General features: G+C 39.8%; 3 protein-coding genes across 8 annotated transcripts; 1 reads left to right on the top strand and 2 right to left on the bottom strand.

The window, feature by feature from the left end:
• Positions 1-135: 135 nt before the first annotated feature.
• Positions 136-3,016, top strand: LOC6529468 (putative E3 ubiquitin-protein ligase UBR7). Its single transcript, XM_002090434.4, has 2 exons — positions 136-1,102; positions 2,292-3,016. Exons 1-2 carry the CDS (start codon positions 265-267, stop codon positions 2,666-2,668), a joined length of 1,215 nt encoding a protein of 404 aa, XP_002090470.1. The 5' UTR covers positions 136-264; the 3' UTR covers positions 2,669-3,016.
• On the bottom strand, positions 1,133-2,179 carry LOC6529469 (radial spoke head protein 9 homolog). The gene is made up of 2 exons (XM_002090435.4): positions 1,729-2,179; positions 1,133-1,674 (listed from the first exon to the last, which is right to left on the bottom strand). Exons 1-2 carry the CDS (start codon positions 2,074-2,076, stop codon positions 1,177-1,179), a joined length of 846 nt encoding a protein of 281 aa, XP_002090471.1. The 5' UTR covers positions 2,077-2,179; the 3' UTR covers positions 1,133-1,176.
• On the bottom strand, positions 2,744-22,688 carry LOC6529467 (dorsal-related immunity factor Dif). 6 transcript variants are annotated; one of them, XM_002090433.3, is made up of 7 exons: positions 17,396-17,950; positions 9,442-9,495; positions 7,960-8,523; positions 7,435-7,817; positions 7,067-7,142; positions 4,650-4,769; positions 2,744-3,725 (listed from the first exon to the last, which is right to left on the bottom strand). In XM_002090433.3, exons 2-7 carry the CDS (start codon positions 9,467-9,469, stop codon positions 3,028-3,030), a joined length of 1,869 nt encoding a protein of 622 aa, XP_002090469.1. In that variant the 5' UTR covers positions 9,470-9,495; positions 17,396-17,950; the 3' UTR covers positions 2,744-3,027. The 6 variants fall into 6 exon arrangements, with proteins under 6 accessions (XP_002090469.1, XP_015052364.1, XP_015052365.1 ...); XM_015196878.3 differs by lacking the exons at positions 2,744-3,725; positions 17,396-17,950 and adding an exon at positions 22,371-22,688 and having other exon boundaries at positions 4,738-7,142; XM_015196879.3 differs by lacking the exons at positions 2,744-3,725; positions 17,396-17,950 and adding an exon at positions 22,371-22,688 and having other exon boundaries at positions 4,738-7,142; positions 9,442-9,489.
• Positions 22,689-23,147: the final 459 nt, after the last annotated feature.

Genomic DNA, 23,147 nt, shown 5'->3' with positions numbered 1-23,147 from the left:
TTTAAAAATTGTAATTGGAAATAATTGAATTTGCTATGTTTTATGGCCTTTCAAAACACGGCTGTTCCCTGCAACTCAACCACTTCTTGCTACTAACATTTCAGTCGATAGCTATCGCATAATCAAGCTGTTGTTGGCCATCCCTAATATTAGGTGGTTGAATTATTTGCAATTTTCATCCAATCGCGCCAAACGCTGCGCATTCCGCCACTTCCGAGAAACTGACACGAAGTCAAGCTAAAAATTCCTTGTAAAACTGTTGAGATGAGCGAGTTGAATGCCACAGATGGTGCCCACGAGGTCGACGAGGCCAATCCACTGGAGCAGTCGACCATTACGATGCTGGATGTCCTGGAACAGGAAAAGGAGCTGGAGGACGAATACGCCGCAGTGCTGGGCGCCTCCGATGAGAAGTCCTGCACTTACGGCAAGGGCGCCATTGGTCGGCAGGCACTGTATTCCTGCCTTACCTGCTGCCCCGAGGCTCGCAAGGATCTGGACAAGGCCGCAGGAGTCTGCTTGGCTTGCTCCTACCGCTGTCACGAGCACCACGAACTGGTGGAGCTGTATACCAAGCGGAATTTCCGCTGCGATTGTCCCACCCAGCGTCTGGGCAAGTGCTCCCTCAACCCACAAGTAGAGGGCGTTCAACCGCGCAACGAGGGCAATCTGTATAACCAGAACTTCCAGGGGCTGTACTGCAAGTGCAAGCGACCCTATCCCGATCCTGATCGCACCGTTGAGGAGGTAATGCTGCAGTGCGCCATCTGCGAGGACTGGTTTCACTTGCCGCACATGAAAGCGCCCGGTGCCAGCGAGAAGTGGCTGGATATCTGCAGCGAAATGATCTGCGATGGCTGCATGGATGCCAAACCCTTCCTGAAGGACTACTCTGGACTAGCACTGCAGCATGTGGTTGAAGATGTAAAGGAGGCCAAGCCGGAGGCTGAGGATAACCAGCTGAAGAACGAGCTGGACCGCAGCATCTGCGATATTATGAAAGTTCCTGAAGGTGAATCTCAACCTGGAGAGGGCGAACCCAGCCAGAAGCGCGCCAAATTGGAGGACTGTCGTAGGCCCAGACCGCCCAAGGAGCACCGAGGTAAGTAAATTGAAATAATACACAAATATATTTATATATGCTCAAAAAAACAAAATTTTTATGCAAAAGAAAACTTAATACATGAAGAGTAAGTCAAAGTTCTTTTTGCCATCGCCCAAATAAAGGAAACCATGCTTGTGGGAGTTGATTTTGTGAAAGAATGTCATGCCCAACCAAAGACATGACTTGATTATCACCAAATCCTCGTTTCGTTGCATATTCAGGGCAAAAGCCTGACACAGTGGTATAACACAATCAATGGTGTCCAGAAAGTCAATAGCATAGTTATAGTCGCTTCTCTTGGCCAAATTGACTTTGAGATCATTTCGGGGCAAGCGATAAAGCTGGTAATAAGATTGGTTGTCGATCTGCAAGTCATTCAGTCCACGAAACATCTGGTTGGGTATAACACGGCCATCGGTCATCTTGTAAAAGGCTCCGCGTGGACAAATGGCACACTCCTCTGTTATTATAAACACAATGGCTGCCAGCCTTTCCTCCTCCTTCAGCTTGACCACTTCAGGGCGGCTGATACCAGCCACCTGGTTACCGACAATGTCAAAAGTTGGGTCCTGCGCGGGTTCGATATAAAGCCATTATAACCGTATTTTGCACTATCAACTCACCAGCTTAACGTAAGTCATGAGGCTGGGATCTCCTATAAATGGCTCCCTTGCCAATATAGTCGCCTGAAAGATCTTAGGGCTCTGCACAAAAGGTAGCAACTGCCACTGGAACTGGTCCAGACTGTAAAAATACTTCCGATCCTTCAGGCAGTCATTGGTGTAGCCGAAGGCAATGTAGTAATCGTTCTTGGTGGCCGTAATGCGACCCCAAAGATACATGCCCGTAAAGCGGTTGTCATTTTGCAGCGCGATCAGCGAGTTTTCAATCAAGATGCGCTGCTCCGGCGAAAACTTCATGCCACAGTACATTAGGCAGTCGAGGCCTTCAGTGAAGAACTCTAAATTCATGACGAATGGGTCTTAGAAATTTAAATGTGATGTGTTTAAATAAGTTGTGGATTCAGTGCTACGAATATTTGAAAGAAATCTCAAAACCACAAAAATTAGTAGACGAATTTGATGGAATAATGGATTGTTGATTACATGGCATGCATAAACTCGGCACAAACTCTTTAAACTGCCAATTTCACTCATTTAATAATCTCTGCCCTTCCTCATTTAAGGAGCCTCTTTCTGGACTAATGACTGGCGAAAATCACTCTGCCAGTGCTCAGAATGTCTGTCGCTTTATAAGGAACTCGCAGTGGAGTTTCTACTGGACGCCGAGGACTCGGCGAAGACGTACGAAGAGCGCGGCATGAAGCGAGCGGAAGAGAATTCCAGCTATGAGCAAGGAATCCGGGCACTGGCCTCCATTGACCGGACACAGCAAATCGATGCTATTACCGAGTACAACCGCATGAAGGACAAGCTAAAGGAATACCTGCAGGCATTCGCCGCCAGCAAGAAGGTAGTGACAGAGGAGGATATCAATCGGTTCTTTGCCGGCATGCGCAATGAGAGTAATGCTAACCTGGGTCAGCCCTATTTCTGTCGCTAAACAGTTACCACTCTAAATCATTATAGTATTACCCACATTCCCCCATGAAAGAGAAACATATATACACACATCATGTAAATTCTTAAGTTATTTTTTATTTAAACAGTAATCATTTTTAATTTACTTGTATTAGCATCAAAAAGTCGTAACAAGGCATCGGGCAATGAGATTCGCATTTCCCTCTATCTGCTAAATATCAAAACAAATTTATGTACATTGCAGTGAAGTAGAACTATATAAGACTGGTTCTCTGTTGAAGTTCATCTTGGATTGAGACCGTTTTACATAGCTCTAATTGGTTATTTTGCGGTATATTTTATGAATATATGTACACTAGTATTTAGCAAAGTCGTTATTCATTATGGTTTTTGAAGTCCCAAGAAGTTGAGATCTTCCTCAATGCCGCGTATAAGTTCGTCGGTGTCAATGGGTGCCATGTCTATGCTGCTAGTAATTAGATCACTGAACGATGGTGTCTGTAGCTGATTTTGCTGGTTGACCTGCGTTTCATCGTGGGTGTGGTCCACATTTTGAATGGGTTCTGGTAATTGAGGCTGGATCTGCAGAGTCTGTTCAATACCAAAATATCCTTGTGGCGGTAAGCTTATGGCACCTAATTTTCGACTTAAGATGTCATTGTTATTGTTATTAACTAGTGTGTTGTTATCGTTGATTGGAGTCATGGAGCCACCACTGAACTTGGTAGTACTACCGTCGTTTGCTATAAAACTAGGATTTTCCGGCAGATATAGAGGGTTATTGCTCTTTCCGATTTGATAATTGATTTGATTGTCGTTGAACTGAGGTGATGCGAAATTCCCATAGAAATGATTTGGCTGCTGCACGATTTGCATCGGCAGAATGCTATTGTTGTTGGACGTAGGCGATGGGAAATTGGAATTCACTGATGGACACTGGCTGTCGAAATCCGGAAATCCATTCTCAATCTTGATAGCCTGCTCAAATTTGGGACTACTGCTCGGAAAGATCAAAGGCATACCAGGCGACACCTCTGTTTGCGGTGCTGTGGTCACAATTTGTGGAGTGGGATACTGGCCTAGAAAATAAATAAAACAGTGTTAGCCGTGTGTTTGCAGTATTAACGAGAAGAGCTCTTAAAAACGGAAAAGCATTAACATAATTAAGGCAAAACTGAGGTGAAACTAAAGCGATTTTCGAAAACAACAAAAGGACAACAGCAAGCCACAACATCAACTTGCCTTGGCAGTATCAACTTACTTTATTTGATGTCCAACTTTGGTGGCAAAAATGGAGTTTGATGAAAACTAGACAAAAATTGAAGTGGTATACATATTTTCGGTTGTCCGAAAAGGGTATTTAAAGATACCCTTGCCCTTTAAACCATTTGCATATTTATTTAATTTTATTTAAGATTTGTGATCTAATTAATAACTTAAAAATAATTATAAAAAATAAAAGTGGCAGCAAAAGTTTTTAAAATACATTCGGCGGACAAATATAATCGCTTTAAATGATTGAAACATTAAACTCTATGTATGTATGAAAATAAACCACCTCGTTACTAAATTTCGTTACAGGCAAGGGCATTTTCCAGTTTAAACAAATTACAAAATAGTTCAACTCCACGACTTTTAAGAAAATCTTTTATTCATCAATGTTGAATACAATAAGAATGGGTGAATCAAAAATTTTTCTATTCGAACGACCTATGTATATTAATAAATGGTTTTTCAACTGCAAAGTAACATTTCGCAACAATTCTGAGTCGACAACAACTTTATCCATTGGTCCACAAGTTATAAAATCCTGTACTATCCATAGTGCATTTTCAGCAAAAATTTTTGCTAATGAATATAATCAATATAACCATCGAGAAATGAGTTTGTGTGTTTTTGTGTGGTAAATGTGTTTTTTTTTAGGAACTGCATAGATGAAGAGCTTCTATGAAGGAACCCAGTCCCGGCACCAGTATAAATATGGAAAATTCTTGGAAACTTACTGGAGGGCTTAACCAGCTTGGATGGATAGATATTGGAATAGAAATCGGTGGTTTCGAGACTACGCTTTAGGTTTTCAACTGTTTTTTGGGCAATTCGGCGGTTGTGCATGGTAAGGAGCTCTACAAAGATATTCAAATTATAGGACGATTAGAAAAAATACATGTACAATTGAATTGATCCTATTGAGCGATCTTAGGGATTCTAATCTGAAAAGGTCTGTAAGCAATATATTATATATATTTGTTTTTGTAATTAATACTGAAAAAGAAGACGACAAGAAAAGTTAAGTTTGCTGGTGCAGTTGTGTGTTTTCTTGTCTTGCGCTAATGCTAGGGTTTCGGTTAACTGATTTGATTTCGCTTCAGAAATGTAATTTTTAAAGAAATATTAGTTCCGCAAAGGTAGATGTAACTGTAGTTGTAAACTATTCAAGATCTTCATTTACTTTTTTAACATTTCTTTACTTTATCTCGTTATCCCATTGTGTCCTCAAATCAGTTATCCGTAATCCTATTCTTCTACTCCAATCCATTTGCCTCTGCCAAGCGCCGTGCTATTTCATCCGCACTGAGAAAATCGGTTGTATCCACTCCGCCGACTGCCGCACCACCTGCTGCTCCACCTTCGCCGCACTCCCCTCCAAATGGTGGCTCCGGGCTTTTGCTGGTGTACAGAGCAAAGTGTTCCGCCTCAAAAAGATCCACACTGGGATCCAGCACCACACCGTAGGCTCCCTCGCACAGATTCTTGATGCTCTGCCTGTCGGCAATGGCTATCAATTCCATATTGCCGTCACTAATGGGAATATCCGCCAATTGCAGAGTGCTCAGGGTCTTCCTGTCCAGGGGTCGCCCGTAACTAAGGGTGCTGGCATTCGAGTAGCTCTCCGGTCGTAGCAAACTGTTCTCGCTATCGCCTCCCTTCAGTGGTATGTGGATAACATCTGCATCCAGATGGGCAGGTCTTTTTCCCGATACACTGCTTGAACTACGACCGACTGGCTTGCCATTTCTACCCTCGCTTTTTCCCAGAGGCTGCATAGATCTCGTGGAGCTTCGATTGGGATCTCCCAGAGAAAAGTGCGCAACGCTCGGTTCCCTACTGCCGGTGGGGGTCGTGGCCTTCGATCCACCTGGTAGTTGTTTATTAGGACTACCACCGGGCGTCAGAGACTCCTCGTCATCCGCCTTGCTCCTTCGGCGGGAGAAGAATCTCGAGAAGAATCCCTGACGCTTCTTAGGCGACGCACTTGGCGTTGGTTGCCTTTTTGTGGGACTTTGATCAGGGGTTCGCATTATAATTATGGGCGAAGGTGTAGTTCTATTGGAGCTTAGGCTGCCGTTTCGCGATCGGCTTACAGATATGGAATCACTGACAGCACTCAGATCCTGGGAGTTTCTTTGCGGTTTCGGTGGCAAGGGGGGTAGTCTGTGATCGGAAACTGGGGAAGGAGTTCTGGGTGGCAATGGCAGGGGCGGTGAAGAGGGGGGTGTGGCTGGTGTCTGAGCAGCGTTCACTTTTATCCTGGGAGCTGGTGGGTTTGTCAGGACCACCAATTCTGCATCATCTAGCTGACCAAACGGATTTGTGGGTGGATAAGTCGGGGCTGCCTGCTTGCTTTCTTTGGGCAATCCTATGTCTATAGGATTATTAAAGGCGATTTGCAGACTCGTGTATGTGGCTGTCTCGTCGAAGTTTTCATCCAAATCCATAGAGGCCTGGGCACTGGCTGAGACCATTTCCGGTTCCTTTTCATTTTCGGGCAGCTCTTTCACTGCGGGATTCTCGAGGGTATTCCTGCGGGAACCATTGGCCAAAAGACCGTGGGCTTCCTCGTCCAATTGGTTCGTTATGGTCGTATTGGCAGTCAAGCTGCTGACATTGGTAAAAGCTGTTTGGGCCGTGCTATTCGACAGGGATTGCGTGTCCCCGTTCTCCACCGTCAGGCTATCCGTTCTTTCGAACTCGCTGCTCTTCATCCACTCGGTGATTGTTTCCACATTGGACAGAGGTCGCGATTGCAGCTGCGGATGCTGCAGAATCTCTTCCATGGGCGTGGATGTCTGGGTGGAGTCGTCGGCTAGTTGAGGCAATAATTGCGGCACTTCCAGCTCTATTTCCATGTCCGGTTCGTTATCGTTATCCGTGTACTCGGTGACAGTGCCACCATCCATTTCGTGCGATTCACCCCTCTGACGCATTTGCATCTTCTTGACGGCTATCTCGAATTCGTTGAGAGTTTCCGAACTCTGTTGGTCATCGGATGAAACCGTGTTATTATCCTCCTCCAGATCCATCGGTGGGCATGAGTATTTCGTGGCCGTGGTTTCGCTGTCGAGGGAAAGGATCTGCTGGAACACATCCAGCTCCTGGCGGCGCTTCAACTTTCGCTGTAGCCGGGCAAAGGTTACTGTACCTGGATTCGGGAAGTACTCGAACAGCAGTGGGGAACTCGTCGCTCCGTCCGAGGGTCTCACAAGCTTCAGATTCACCTGTAAGGGAAAAAGGTGGAGAATATATATTGCGTACTAAAATTAATAAAAGAAGTTAAAAGAAGTACGTATTGATATAGGGAAAAAAATGTTATATAAAACATCGCGAACTGGACTATTTTATTCATTAATTGCACATTTTAAATTTCTGTTTGGCTTGCACATGTCATTCCAGTCATACGAGCATGTTGATAAATGACATAAGCTTTAATAAAGTATTAAAATTATTACAGCTTGACTTTAGCATTATTTGTATTCCCAATATGTAACAAATCAATAAAACTAAACTTACATAAACACTTTTTGTGATCTCGGTGTTCCTGTAGCGCGGCGTCTTAAAAGCTATAGCCATCTGCCTGAACACGTCCGTGGATTTGAAATCGGCTTTGGCGATCCACGTCTCCCGCCCATCCTCGTCCGTCTCATAGAAATGCACCTCGATGTCGTCCTTGGTAATGTTATCGCACAGCATGATGATGTCGTCCCCGCCGTTCGCAGTGGCTGCGCAACTGCACAGCCGGATGATGGTCAGCTCGTAGCTCTTGCCGTGAATAGGCGAGGATACGATGGGCTTGAGGGGCACTTTCTTCTTATCCACAGTGATGAAGGCCTGAAAGCAGAGGCGCAGCTCATACCGATTGATCTTGTCGACATGGTCCATGTGATCGAATTTGGCTGGGCGAAAAAAGAAAAGAAAAGGGGTTACTTATCAAGGTGTACAAAAATTTTTAAGTTGGAGTTTCAGGAGGAATCATATTGTTCCTATTGCTAAGCTTTCTGAAATTTGTTTAAATAACATGCCAGTCAGCAGACTCACCATTAAAGGGATCAATTCCCCTCCTCTGCCTCACCGCCAGCGACTCGAACATATCCGACTTCTTGACGCACTTTATGCCCACTTTTTGGAGCACCAGCCGCCGCTCCTCTGGCTGCAATATCTTCTGGTAGACGCCCGACTTACAGGCATCAGCCTCCTCCTTGCTGACCAGACAGTGGGGATGTTGACGATAGGGCATGTTGCTCGTCACACAGGATACTATGATGGTGACCTTTCCGTGGTAGTTCAGCACTTCGACGGTGGGAAAGGTCTTGCAATTTGATTTGGAGTTTTTGCCCGGAATCGAGCCGGCGGTGCGACCCTCGCATTCGTAGCGAAAACGAATTACATTGCCCGTCGGCTGCTCCACGATGCGCAGTTGGGGATCACCTTCATTCGGTTCGAGCAGGTTTCGTGGAGTAAGCGACATTTGAGGCATTACGGGCATTACCGGCAGGGAAAACGACGGCGATATCATGCTATGTGAAGCACCGCCTCTGCCAACTGCGCCTGCCACATTGCTTTCTCCAATGGCGCCACCATTCTCACCATTGATAATTTCCTCTGGGGAAGGTAAGTGTAAAGCATAAATCAATAAGTCAGAGTGGCAGAAACAATTTAGTTTAAGTTAAGAAGGAGAACTGGAGAAAAGAAAGCTCGAATCGCCCTTAAAGATTAATAAAGTGCCTGTGCATACCAATTTCCTTACACAACCAGGTAACAACCCTTCTTGGGAAAGTATAACAATATTTTCCTTCATTCACAAGAATAAAATTCTTTTTAGCATTGGTATACATTTATGATTTTTAAATTCATTTCCTATCATAAATACTATAAGTATGTAATGTTTATGACTTTTCTATTATCCAGAATGTGTTATGAATATTGAACATTCCTACAAATCCATAGTGTTTGCAAAAATGTACTTTTTTAAGGTTTATTCGTCTTTCCAACAAAACATAATTCACCCTGCTAAATCGAAATAGAGAAGTGGAATTGTGGGTAATTTGTATCCATCAGATACGCATGTATGAGGGGCATTAGGCTGCCATTGTTCATTGAGGAAGGGTGATGGCTCGAAGGCTTCCTTCTTCCAATTCAGTTCAACTTTGTTTTTGCCAGATGTCGACTAGGCGATGACGAGGTCTGACGTCAAAACTTGCGCAGCTATTTGCCAGACTTATTATGCCACTTTTTCCGATATTTGTTGTTGCTGCTGGCGTTTTATTCCGATGGCAACAGCAACACCAAGAGCATAACAATGTTCAATTAGCCACTAAAAATTCCCCACAAATCTGATATTTTCTAGATGGGCTAATTAGGCGCATTGTCGATTGACTTATGCCCACATATTATTCATTACCCAGAGCTCTTTCTCTTTTTTTTTAAACCAGGATGGTCATTATGAGGGCTCGAAATGGGAGTAGGGTAATATTAACTGGGGTTAGTATGTGGCATCAATTTATGGGTGTTTGTACATACCTAAATCGCCAAAAGCCTCCTCAAACATTGGTTTACACTGTTGATTGCCTGAAACTTAAAGCAATGATAGAATGTCATTAATTTTTCGCATTAAGCTGGTGTACAATAATAGATTAATTTAGCCTATATATATATATATATATTATAGATAGCACTTGCGGTTTGTTGGTTCTGTGTCAATTTTTGATGGATTTTCAATTTGACGTATTCTATCATCGATTATGTTTTACAATGGACTACGAGCATAAAAATTCTTTTTAACCCCATAATACATATATACAGCATCACATTTAAGATATCACATAATTTAGTAAAAAGTATCCAAAAGGTGTCAATTATATCTTCCATCATTTCCACCTTAAAGAGGGAGACCTTTAGCTGTGACGCCTAGATTAAGTCGCTAATCTTTGTTCCGTTCATTTCACTTGTATTAAGTAGGTACTTATAGTTTATTGAGGTGGGAGAACTCCCAAAACTTTTGCAAGAAGTCAAAGTACAGTGGGATTTTCAAAATCAATCCATGATCTGATTTATTGGGCAGAAACCCCCCATTTCCATCGTCAAAGTTGTATTATCTTTGTGATTTTTCTTTTCCAAAATGTGTCCGATAAGAAAACTACTAAAGGTGTTACTGGGGAATCTCTTACTTTTTGGTGATAGGGTTATCAGTAGGTATACACGTCTACTTCAAGGAAAACTAGTATAGTCATTATACCCGTTACTCGTAGAGTAAAAGGGTATACTAGATTCGTTGAAAAGTATGTAACAGGCAGAAGGAAGCGTTTCCGACCATATAAAGTATATATATTCTTGATCAGGATCAATAGTCGAGTCGATTTGGCCATGTCCGTCTGTCCGTCCGTCTGTCTGTCCGTCTGTCCATATGAACGTCGAGATCTCAGGAACTATAAAAGCTAGAAAGTTGAGATTAGGCATACAGACTCCAGAGACATAGACGCAGCGCAAGTTTGTCGATTGCCACGCCCACTCTAACGCCCACAAACCGCCTAAAGCTGCCACGCCACTTTTGAAAAATGTTTTGATATTTTTTCATTTTTGTATTGGTCTTGTAATATTCTATCGATTTGCCAAAAAATTTTTTGCCACGCCCACTCTCACGCCCACAAACTGCCAAAAACTGTCAGTGTTTGAAGACTCTCCTTCACACTTCCACTAGCTGAGTAACGGGTATCAGATAGTCGGGGAACTCGACTATAGCGTTCTCTCTTATTTAAGTACTGTGTTCCATGTTTCAATCTAGCCAATTTCGCTATCGATTTGCATAAAAAAATATTTTATTTATATTATAACAATAAGCCGTCTTCTTATCGAAATACTTTTATTTACATTACTCATTGCATAAAAACAAATAATAATATTGATATTATTTTTTTTAGTTTTTAAGATAAACTAATATAAACAGTTGTTCTTGGCTAGTACACTGCCTTTTTTGTTCTTCTTTCCCAATAAAGCAGTCCAACATATGGCTTTACCACCAACGATTTCCCTTAACCTTCGTCCTTCTTTTATGTAGGTATGTGTTAAGATAACAGCTACTGCGGCATCGATCAAGGTTATCACGGTTGGTTGCTTGTTGGGGATAATAACAATGTCGGTGTAATGTGTATTTAATAGCCGCAGACTATAAAAAGGCCAAACAAGTCATTTTCTCAGACACATTTTCCCAATTTCGCTCTACTTTCCGGCACTGCAGTCAAAATATGTCGAGAGTATTTTGCATTTTCTGCACATTACTCAACTTTTCAACAAAAGAAGATCACTGAGAGGATATGCACAAGTTTTTAAGCAATTTAATGGTATCGTTTAAATTAAATTGCTAACCAATTTAAAAACCTAGTATGTAACTACTTTGTAATTTATTGTTATTAGGGTAAGAGAAATTTAGAGTCCTTTTTTTTGAGTGTAGGCACCAATACAACAGCTCACAGAGCCATTCGCACACACGTGGGGGCTTGAAAAATTTGCATATGTTAATTTTGTTTACATTTATAGCCATGCAAAAACAATTTGTCCGTCACTGGATTTGCCTTTGTTGTTGCTGTCATTGTGTTTTTTCCAGTTTTTATTTTCTGTTTTGGTTTTTTTGCAATTCACACCACTCGCCTACACTCACACTTCCCCACTGAGGGCATGTCCTCCGGATTTGTTTACGAACCACACGGCGCTTTACACGTCCGCCTTTGTACCCCCCAAAAAGAAAACGCACTTCTCCTCGTCAGGACAACCAACCCCCCACCCCTTTGACGTATGTCGAACATCTAAGCTGAGTAATAAGCAAATGTGGCCACAAAAAAAGTAATATAGAGCGTTATAAATTAAGGTAAAGGTAATTTGCAAATTATTTCATGTGTGGTATGTACAAAACCACTTTCCTATATGCTGTGAAGGATTTTGTAAATTCTAAGTAAAGAGCTTAGATCCTAAAGAATTATATTTATTATTTACTTATTTTAAAAATACTGTACTCTTACTCTGTACTCTGAATTTTTGAACACAAATTATTTAATACAAGTTATTTTTAATATCTTTAATTTTGGTGTCGCATCTTTTTTTAAGTGTAGAAGACGACGTGGGCAAATGACATCAGGAAACTTTTAAGTATTTGGCGCTATCTGCGGCTTAACTGCCACCGACAGCAGCAGCATCGCTTCTCCCCAACTCGCTAATCTCTCTTACACACAGCATTATACACACCACCATACAATGGGCAAATGGACGAGCATTAGGGATGTCCTGGCGATGGGGTGGAGGGGGTCATTTCAGCGGCACCGTTTAAATTTTTATGCAAAAGGGGTAGCAAAAAGTTAAAACGTATCGATTGTCCTGCTTATGGGCATAAATAATAAAGGAACTCAAGTGTGACTCACGCAGTATGAACGAAAAATTTGCTTTTCCAAGTAACTTTAAATACATTTAATATAGGGAATATAGTAAAACAAGGAGTAGTTTCTTTCACATGCTCAACATAACAATCATGAGCAATATATTCATTAAATCCCTTCCCAAAACGTAATCCTCACAGTCATGAGTGGCCTGAGGAACACTTTCCTAAAATAGCAAAATAGGCTAATGGAGAATCTAATTGACTTAGATCCGGCGCAAAGGATATATTATATGTGTATATAGAATTTTAAGTATGTCAATTAGTCCTTCAGTGAACGTTTTGGCCGAAAGCGGTTTGTTGTCGTGGAGATTAGGATATTGGTGTTCTGTTTTAATGGAAAGATTTAGAAAACAAGAGAACGTTATAGTCGAGTTCCCCGACTATCTAATACCCGTTACTCAGGGAAGGAGAATTTTTAACACTGACAGTTTTTGGCGGTTTCTGGGAGTTAGAGGGAGCGTCGCAAAAAGATTTACACAAAGTGGACTAACAAAACTCTGAAAAAATATAAAAACATTTTTCAAAAGTGTCGGTGCGGTAGTTTTTGGCGGCTTGTAGCACATTATTTGTTCTTATTCCATTCTTAAGCAATTTTCCTACAATTTTAATGTTTTGCTTCAAGCAACGATATTCTAAAATCGTTATTCCGGATTTGTTTTTTAGATTTTATTAAGCGCTATAAGCGCAAAAAGCTTTTCAAAGAGCCTAATTACTTGGTTCATCTCCAAAGTTCCTGTCACTCCTCAGGGCCTTCGCCCACCATTTTTCTTGTCTAGCTTCGAGTTACTTCCTCTGCCGGAGCTCTTCAATTTGGGAAAATCTTAAGCTGAATAATACTTTAAGACAGACCGGGATACCGACTCTCAACGAGAAAAAGAAAAACCGCCACGCACAAATTTAATTCGCATTAATGTAGGCTCAAGTGAGGTGGGCGGGGCTGAATGGAGGGTTGGAAAAATTCTGGTGGCATAAATCAGAGCTACAAATTGATGCATAAATAAAGCAAACAGGAAAGGATGTCGCCAGGCGAATAAAATGTGAGCAAGGTAAAAGAAAAATGTTAATTAAATGTTGTCAAAAATAGACGGCATCGGGAATGAAGATGTCGGTTTTGAGTTACGATAAAGTCGCTGGATCGTCTCTGTATACTGGAAAGTAATGATGGCGATGTGACACACACACATACGAGTATTTCAGTAGCTAGAACCTTGTCACGGGCCCAATCGATTGGAAAATCGCGTTCTGAACCGAAAATAAACACAGCTAAATAGGAGAATATAATGGGAATGGGAGGTGGAATTTGATGAGATGGGATGGCTACAATCCCAAACCTCGCACACACACTTCACACCGATGTCCTAATCACACCCAGTCGCACACACAAAATTCAACATCAAACACAGACAACTGGCCCCAATCCATCCCCACAATCTCCCATTTGGCACCTCAAGTGCGCAGACTAACATGTGTGCCGGTGTCCTGAGTGCCTTGCATTATATTCGGTTTGTGCACAAAAAATTAAATTCAAATAAAAAGTTTCTCCTCAGCAGCAATTTCGCCTGTCGTCGAAAAAAAAAAACCAAAACGTCTCCCAGACCCGGAAAAATCAATATGCGCTGCAAATTATGATTTTCCTCTAGTTCTTTGACTGTGTCCTTCAGTGGGCCATCCCCCCGCTGTCATTTGCAGGAAATCCATTTGGCTTTCTGCTGTATGCACGGCATATATAAATAACTAATGTTTGTTTACCCTAGATCCAAAGTTTGCAGAGGTCACAATCGATTGAATTTGTTGCTAATACAAGCAACATTTTGGTTGGCTATGCTACTTATATGGCAGTCGGTCAGGTGTAAAACTATTTTGACTAACAAGCTTGCAAGTCCTATTTGATATAAATCAGAAATTGAACATCAAGTTTTACTAAGTTTACTAGTTTTATGTTCTGTAAAATGCTGCCCTTTAACGCACTTAAACAAGGAACCTTTTTTAAATTTATATGATTTTGCAGAACTTCCGCGAATATATATGTTCTTATAATATATTTAAAGGTATTTGGTTTAACAAAATAAAGTACTGAGAAAATCCTGTCCTTATTATGATAGCTCAAACATATTTATACCCTAACCCTATATTTATACCCTATTTCACTAACTGAGTAACGGGTATCAGATAGTCGGGGAACTCGACTATAGCGTTCTCTCTTGTTTTATTTATGTAGTTTGCACAGTCAGCAGCTCAAATCGTTCAGTACAGAGCTTTGAATGGGACTAGAATTAGTTTTTATTAGTAAAATAAAAAAAAACAAAACAAAGTACGGCCGTGGGAGTTTTGTGCGGTTTGTGGGCATATGAGTGACAAAAAATGTTTGTTATACCGAAAGAAATTAACAATACAAATAATAAAATCAAAAACAAATTCCGGAAGCGTACTTTAATTATAGGGCGAATGGTCTCTTAAATTGTTTGCTATTTTAACTATAACAATATGGCGAATGGTTGCTTAAACTGTTTGCTATTTTAACTCTTGTGCGTTGTGTAACTTAAGAGTAAATAAAAAGTATTATGCATAAAACTAATTAAAGAGTAATTAGCTCGGTTACATCTATCTTGGCTTCGCTCATCACCACCTACCTATATTTGCAGTCAAAAGTTAAATTGTACAGCCAAAATGAAATCGATTTTCATTGCCTTTCAAGCAAATCAAAGAAAACATTTTTGCACTCAAGTAAATAATGCCCGAGCACCCAAAAAATATTCCCAAAATACCAAGCCAGACCACATCGCACCATTTCCATTCTAATGGCCAAGACAAATCTTTCGTACGTACATTCGCTTTCAGCCAAGAAAAACGACCGACACGCGATGGCCGAAAATTGGAGGAAACCGCAGCATTTAATTATTTTGCTATAAAACTTTCGCGATTCAATCAATTCAGATTTGGTACAACATGGCGTATGCGTAATGGGATTCAGATATTTTTTTTCCTTCCATTGTTTGTGAAATTTGGTGGTGTGAATTGTTTGTAGAACTTGGGTTTTGGTTGGGGATGTAAGTGTGAATGACAGATCCGTTTAAAGTTTAGTTGGTTTTTGTTCATGCGGAAAATAGAAAAAAATATATAATGTACGAGTATATTACTTATTCCTACGCTGGGCTATCAGAGAGACTAGAATATACAGCCACTGGGAATTTCTACTTGCAGATTAAAGTTCAAGCCTTATCAGTTAATTGGATTAAGTTCAAAACAAAAAAGTATACATTTTTTGAATAAAGATTTACTTAATGAGTGGTGCAAAAATTCTTAATCAGACTTAGCAACATATATTTAATATTTTCGCTTCCCAGAGACCGTTTTCAGATTAGACTTGCACCACAAACACACCCTACACACAAATGTGTGTACAGCCTGTGACCTTCCTTCTGCTGCTGGCATTTAATTCACAATAACTTTCAATTGGAAACAAGTCTGCTTAATACAATTGGCAAAGTTATAGCTATAAGCAAGACTGCGACTATGTTGTATGTAAGCAATCGCACACACATGGACCAAAAGGTGTGAAAAGTGCAGATTTTGTTTGTGTTTTATTTTCTACAATTACCGAAAACAATTCCGCTGCCGTCGGCATCGGTTCATCTCCCAATACAAGTTAGATAGCTGCTGGCTGGGCGCAGATAAATCGATATTTAAGTAAGTTTTGACCATGACTGTTCCATTTCATTCTATTTTTATGGATTCCGAACCGCCCAACTGGCCTTATGTGTGCGTGCGGATAAGGCAAAAGTCTTTAAGACTTTATGGCATTTCGTGTCTATCGATTGCAGTTCCAGTTCCACGTTCAGGTTGTATATTCCTTTGATTACAAATGAAATAAACGAAATCTTCCAGATGCCACCGCAAATTTTTATAAACTTTTTCCGTGCCGATTTCAGTTGTAAAAATATTTACATTTTGTTAATATAAATATTATCATTTGCCTAGATTCTTTTTCGCCCATTGAATTCCTCTCTTTTAGGCTCCTCTTAAAAAGATTTTCTCATGTGAAAATTAATTAAAAAGAAACTGGCTGCCCTCCTCCTTACTTTTTTCAAATGTATATAATAAAATAACTTGAAGTATAAAGAAAGCAACCCAAGCAAGCTTGGGCAACATTTTCCATGCGATAAACGATTAATTGTTTATATTTGAAAATATTCAGGAGGAAATGCATTCTCTGGGGTGCAGTTCCGGCATATGTTATGAGCCAAGTACGAAATCTGAACCAGTATGTTAATGATATTTCGTAGACGACTAATCAAACAAGAAAGCAACATTCGGATTACTAGTAAAAACCATACCGAGTGTTATTCTCTTTTAATAAATCGCAGTCAATCGCCGTCATTGTTTTGAGATTTATTTACATATATATTATACGTCTGTTAAGTTGAAAAAGTGCAGCTACACTAGCAGAAATATATTTATATATTATATTATATTATTTTTGCTGATAAGCAAAAATATACAATATTATCAGTTCATAATGGAACATCCACAAAAAAAAAGGTTTTTAAATAATTTTACAAAGCTTACATTTAATATATTTACATAGATATAGCTATGCATATATTTTTTTGGGTGTTAAGGTTCAAAGCAAACCGGAAGTATATGAAATAAACCAAATCTAATTATATAATTTCCATGTGGTTCTTATCAACAGAGCTACAAAAAATATATTTCAAAAATAATGACTTGTCTGTCTACGTACAGCGCAGTCCAGTGAACCCGATCGCATCCCTTTTTTACTATTTAATAAATTAAATTTTCATTGCACGAGGCCCTAGATAAGTAAATACCCGCATCAAAAATTGTGTATTTATTTATGTATCTGGGATTAACATTTATGAATTCCGCGAAGTGGCTGGCAGGTAGTTTTTTTGCAGTGTCATTGCAATCGAACTTGATTCGAGAAGCTGTCTGTACCTATGTTTCTAAAGACGGCTTGCGGACCGGGGTCTTTACAAACTGCGCCTTAAACTAGCTGGCTTTACTTTCAGAAAATTTATTATAGCTAACCTTTTGTGGTGTAGTAGGCTTGCTGCAAAACAATTTTATTAATTTTTCCTTATTTTTATTGAGTGGAATTCTTGATCCGAATGCACTGGGTCAGGCAGAAATCGACTTATCTCATCGTTGTGTCGACACGAGTAATTGATTAAATTTGTCTTTTATGATTGGCAGGTTTTCGTTTTGTTTGTCGGACTTGTCGCGCGCGACTCACGAAAGGCGCGCCAAAAATGGTAAAGAAATTAAAAACAAAACTTGCTCCCGCAAATGCCGTTGTTGCTCAGTTCATGTATATTAGTTTTGAGGTTTGTTTAATTTTTGTTATCGACACTGCAGCCGCCTGCTTAGAGCGGACATTGATTTATACACACATCTGTAGTTCACGTTGTAGTTGGCGTGCTGCGTATCATTAACCAATACACTTGCATCTATAAAGTCGCGTGCGGCTTGCACAATATGCGCAATATGCGTTATATGTATATATATTTATATGAATGCCGTGTGCTCAAGTCGGCGGTTAACGTCCGTCGGCGGCCAAGTTCAGATTGCAACTGAGCGGTCCGCCTCACACTCGGTTGCAAGAGAGCTTCGGAATGGCTTCGATTGCTCAGGTTCCATTCTCAGCTGTTCGCTCTCTGCGATCGCCTGCACTTGGTGCGGATACTTGATACGTATTGCGTATACTTGATACGTATACTTGATAAAAAGGTACTGCTGCTGATATGATGGTAGTGGATCGCAACTCATGGGGGTTCCAATATTGGTGCTTATGTTCAGCCCTGCTTCACTTTTCCTTTTCCTTTATTTATTTTCATTTCCGTTGTGCGTACTCAACGTTTCGTTCTCTCCAATATTTTTGTTCAAGTGCGTTCCTATGACGCCATCGAGCAAAAAATGGTTATAGATTTTTAAGTGGATTTGGAAAAGTGATGAGATTTTTATAACGCTCTGCAGGTGTTCCAATTTCGATTTTAGGCTATAAATAAACATTGATTCCTTTAAGAATGGTGTGTTTTTTGCTGAAAATGAAACTTTATTGTTATGAATGGTTTGGAAATATCATAAAAGTTCGAAATCCATGAGATGTTATTTCACATGAACTCTTTAATCATTAAAAATTCTTTTAAATAATGCACAGGTTTCTGGACAAATCGAGATCAAAGGTATTTTAAAAGATCAGATGTGAGGAAAAGCTTTTCTTTTTGTGATTCATTTGCGATACTAGAATGAAAAGTCACAAAATTGTTTATAAACTTTTGGACAGATGCATAACAATAGATCCATTTATTTAATATAGGTATGACAGCTGAATATTTTTATTGATTTTCCCAAGAATTGACAGACCTTAAACGAGCTTGACTTTCGGCAAATGTAAGTTATGAAATCCATACAACGTTACTAATTCAAGCAAGCAAAATTCCCAAATAAGACCGAAAAAAGATTTGCCAACGTCTAAGGTCAAAGTGAGGTATTAACTCAATTTTTGGCTTCTATTCCATAGACAGATTTTAGTCATTTAAATAAACACAAGTGCAGACCAATCTCGAAAAATATTTGCAGTTAACATTGCCAATCGGGTGGAAATATTTCGTTATTGTTGTGCATGAATGAAAATAGTATAATTTATTTCTGCTAGCCCACGAATTTTTGAGCTAAATACACAGTTTTCATGCAGCGTGGGAAATCTGCGGACAAAATGTATTTTGCGAGCCAATTTCCTGGCTACAATTTACATCTATATCGGATTGCAACAAAACCAAAACTAGCTCAGGACTAAATAAAAATGCAATCAATAGACAACTTAACTATTTCAGCTCTGGTTTTTGCGAGGTTTTGAGTAAGAAAAATAAATACTGGCTACTTGAAATAAAATAAGAATTTATGCATTCAACTTAATATATACTAATAAGAAGGGTTATTCAAAAATATAGCTGATAAATGTGTTATATGTTGTAATTTGTTTAGAGACCACTGTAAAAGTATGCGATCGGGCCCATATCCATACATGTGTGCCAAATGTACCATTACGTAGCAGCCACTTTCAGTAAATATATCAGACGTCACAGAAAACTCAAACTCTTTATCAAGAAGAGAAGAAAAAAGAAGGTAGTCAAAGACTCTACCGCCGCCCAAGTGACTCCCCCTGCAATTCTGACACATGTGCGATTCAAGGTCGCGCGAGTGAGCGGGAAAGAGAGTGAGAGAGAGCGAGGTAGAGAGACTGCAGAAAAAACAAAGCCAAGCCCCAAAGAAATCGGTTGGTGGATGGGTGAGAAGGGGCGAAGGGGGCTTAACGGTGGAGCGCATAGTTGAGCAACCACTTGTTGTTGCTGCCGCTTTTATAGCTCCTCTTCAGCCAGCACCAGTTTAAGGCCACCATATGCGCTGAGAAAAACAAATAGCACTTTATTGTTCAATTTACTGGCTTACATTTTATTGAAGTACTTTACCAAAATAAAAAAGATCACGCTAAATTTGTACATGAATTTTTTTTTTAATAATTAAATATTTTTTCAAAGATGCTTGAAGCATGTACAAATTTCTTACATATACATAAAAAAATGTGTTATAAAATGAATAGTGTTTGAACTAATACTTTAAATTTAAATATCGAGTAATCCAAGCTTAGCATTCTTTAATTATTTAAACAAAAAAAAAATCGAATTTAACGATAACCTTTTTGTCAGTGATTGAACTAAGTCAAAAGGTTTTCGCCGCCCTCAAAAGGGGGAAAAAAACAAAGCGCGTAGTGCATTAACATTCAAGACATTCGGCGAGGAATAATGATGATAAGCAAAGAAGCGGATGAAGGGGCGGCGTATCAATAACACAAACAGCAAATTTACCAACGAACTCGAAATGTTTGACTAGCAGAAAAACTATGATTAAAAACGACTCAGCCTAGACGCCGAATTCAGATGCTCTTTGACAACTAGCATAGCCCAGAGTGATATCAATATATGCTAGTAAACTGTGTGTTGCAATTGCTTGATCCCAGCTATAAGCTAAGTTTAAGTGTACTAAGCGACGAAGATTTGTCAACTTGTGGTTAATATAATTGTGATTTCTACTTAATTTCATTCAATTATACTGCAATGATTTTATTTTTGTATTATATTATCGCCATTTCCAAATAATAAATGTCATCTAAGTCAAATAGTTAATGTGTAATTTCTTCCTTTTAGACGAAGTTTTTAAAAAAAGCTTGGCCGAAAGAAAACACCCTACAAATTTGCAAATCTTTGGCGTGGTATACAAGAAGACCGTTAAGGTAAAACAAAAACCTGTCCGTCTGCCTTGTCTTGGTTTTTGGCTTTGCAGCACTTGATTGGCTTTTGGATTCCCCGAATCGCGAATGAATCATCGCCTCACCTATATACGTATACGTAATTTCTGCGGCTCAGCAAACACAATTGTACCGCTCTCTCACAATCACTTTCAATTGGGGTCTTTTATCGTTTTTATGTGCATTTGTGTGTTTTGTTGTTTGCCCATGCGGAAATATGGTGAGAGAAAAGCGCTGGGAGAGCTCTACCGAGATCATCAGCTCCGGAGAGTGGGAAATTTCGACCGGGAGGCAAGGCTGTCATTCCAGTTACCATACAGCATTACATAAGCGGTAACTGCAGGAGTTTATAAGGCGTTGGAGTTCCGCATGCAATGTGCAGATGTTGTTACCGATAATGGGTATGCTGTTTTTTACAGGTGCAAATACGTTAAAAAAAAATTCAACACAAAAAATGTGTTTGTGTTTTTATGTTACGAAAATAGTAAATGCTTTACGGATCAATGTTCATAAATTTTATTTCATGTTGAAATATTTTAAAATACATCTTTTTCAAAAGGTCATATCTTTTTTAAAGCATTTCACCAACTGGTTTCGTTACACAAATTTCTCCCTGTGCACACATCTTTTTGGTGACCATATCAAGGTTGTCTGATCCCAAGTCTCGAACGCACCGACTTCATAATTTCACAAGTTATGGTAACGCAAACACAATTGGAGATACACACAACTTTTACGTTGTCTTAATCTTCTAAGGAATAAAGAACGACATCATTTTCAGGAAAACTACAACTCAGAGCGCAAGCACTGTGGACTGGACGAGGATTATATTGGCATTTTACACTAAATCAGAAACTGAAGTCGAATCCTCAATTGCAACAGCAATTGCTAAGTTTTACTGAATTTGCTGTTGTGCATGGCTGTTTAATCCAGGAATGTGCATTTATTGTTCAAAGATCAACTTTGTGGCAAAAGTCGTTCGTTCACATTCTAAATTTCGAAAAAAATACATTTTTTAATGCCCTTTATTTTCTAAAAAATTAATCTACCTTCAATAGACTTCTTATTAACAAAAATGGCATTGATCACGGCATAACATGATATAGCATAGCACACTTAATGAGAAACAGGTGTAAAAATCATTTACTTTGTTCATTTTTAAATGTTGAGTACCAGATCTAAAACCGGTAGAACATACAAAATTTACGTTACTATTATCTATTTATAGGATAATCTGATTGCGAATATTACAACTGCAACTGAAACGTTTTACTTTTTAACCCCTAATAATGCATTACTTTCCTAGAATTAAACAACGAGAATTCTCGGAAATAGAGGCGCGCGCCGGTTTGATAAAATTGATTCCAGTTAACACGTCAGTATCTAGATATGGGCTTTAATAGTATTCCAGACCGAACGGCAAAACAGGTCACCAGAAAATGACGCTGATTTGGTAACCGATCGACTGATGATTTAATATGCGTAATTAAGTAACGTTTTCCCCAAGACGTCAGCACCTGGTAACTGAGATCAAAAATGAGTAAGTTCCCAGGAGACCTGTTTAGGCTTTAATAGATCTGTTGGGATAAACCCAATTTCATTGATGTTCTGGCTTAGGCGAATACGCTCTTAATTATTTATAAACAAAACGGAATTTTGTAATCGCACAGCGCTATATTATTTATAGACACAACTCACCTAAATCAGAATTTCCAGCCGTGGCAATAATTCAATATGCTTTGTTTGATTTTCGATATTTATTTGAGGCTTTCGAATTTTATGTTCGATTGGAATATTTCGTAGTCACAAACACGTTCACACAGATATGTACATACATACACTTTTAGCACTTTTAAATGAGATTTTTCAGCTGAATTTATGTAGATTAATTATTCAATGATTTTGTATTTCGCTTTTAATTGGACGTTACTTTTTCAAAATCGTAATTTTTGGTCGTACTTTTTCAGGTGAATTTGTTGAGCAGGCGAACAACCGTTTGCCAGCAGCGACGAACAGTTAATGAAGCCGCCGACGCCTTGGCCACCACGCAGAGTAGTCTTTCACCCACCACCCACCTCCTGCACATCGACCATCCCACCACCCAGCCACCCCCAAAGCCAAAAACGACAGCGTACCAAGTTGTCGTAGGGCCGAAAGCTTGTTCTGCCTGCGCACACGCCGCCGCAGTGGTGAGTTTTTGGGAAAAAGCTCTGTGTGGTGAACTCGGTTCGAACGCACATTTGGCGCCCAGGGAAAATGAGCCGCAAAATGCCAAGGCGGAAGCCGCTACCGCATCATTTTCCTTACAATGTGTGAGAACCAAACCGGATGTGCCGGCCAGGGGGTCGGGGACTTCTCAGCAGGATATTGTTTGCCTTTGAACAATGCTCACTTGCTGGTTCGAAATTTGAGCTGTGACGTTACAAATATATGCTTATGCTTATGTGCTTATATAGTAAACAACTTTTGTACCTA

The sequence above is a fragment of the Drosophila yakuba genome, chromosome 2R (assembly GCF_016746365.2).
Source record: "Drosophila yakuba strain Tai18E2 chromosome 2R, Prin_Dyak_Tai18E2_2.1, whole genome shotgun sequence".
In the NCBI taxonomy this organism is placed as follows: Eukaryota; Metazoa; Arthropoda; class Insecta; order Diptera; family Drosophilidae; genus Drosophila; species Drosophila yakuba.
The sequence above is the reverse complement of the archived record's forward strand: the minus strand, read 5'-3'. Positions and strand labels throughout refer to the sequence as shown.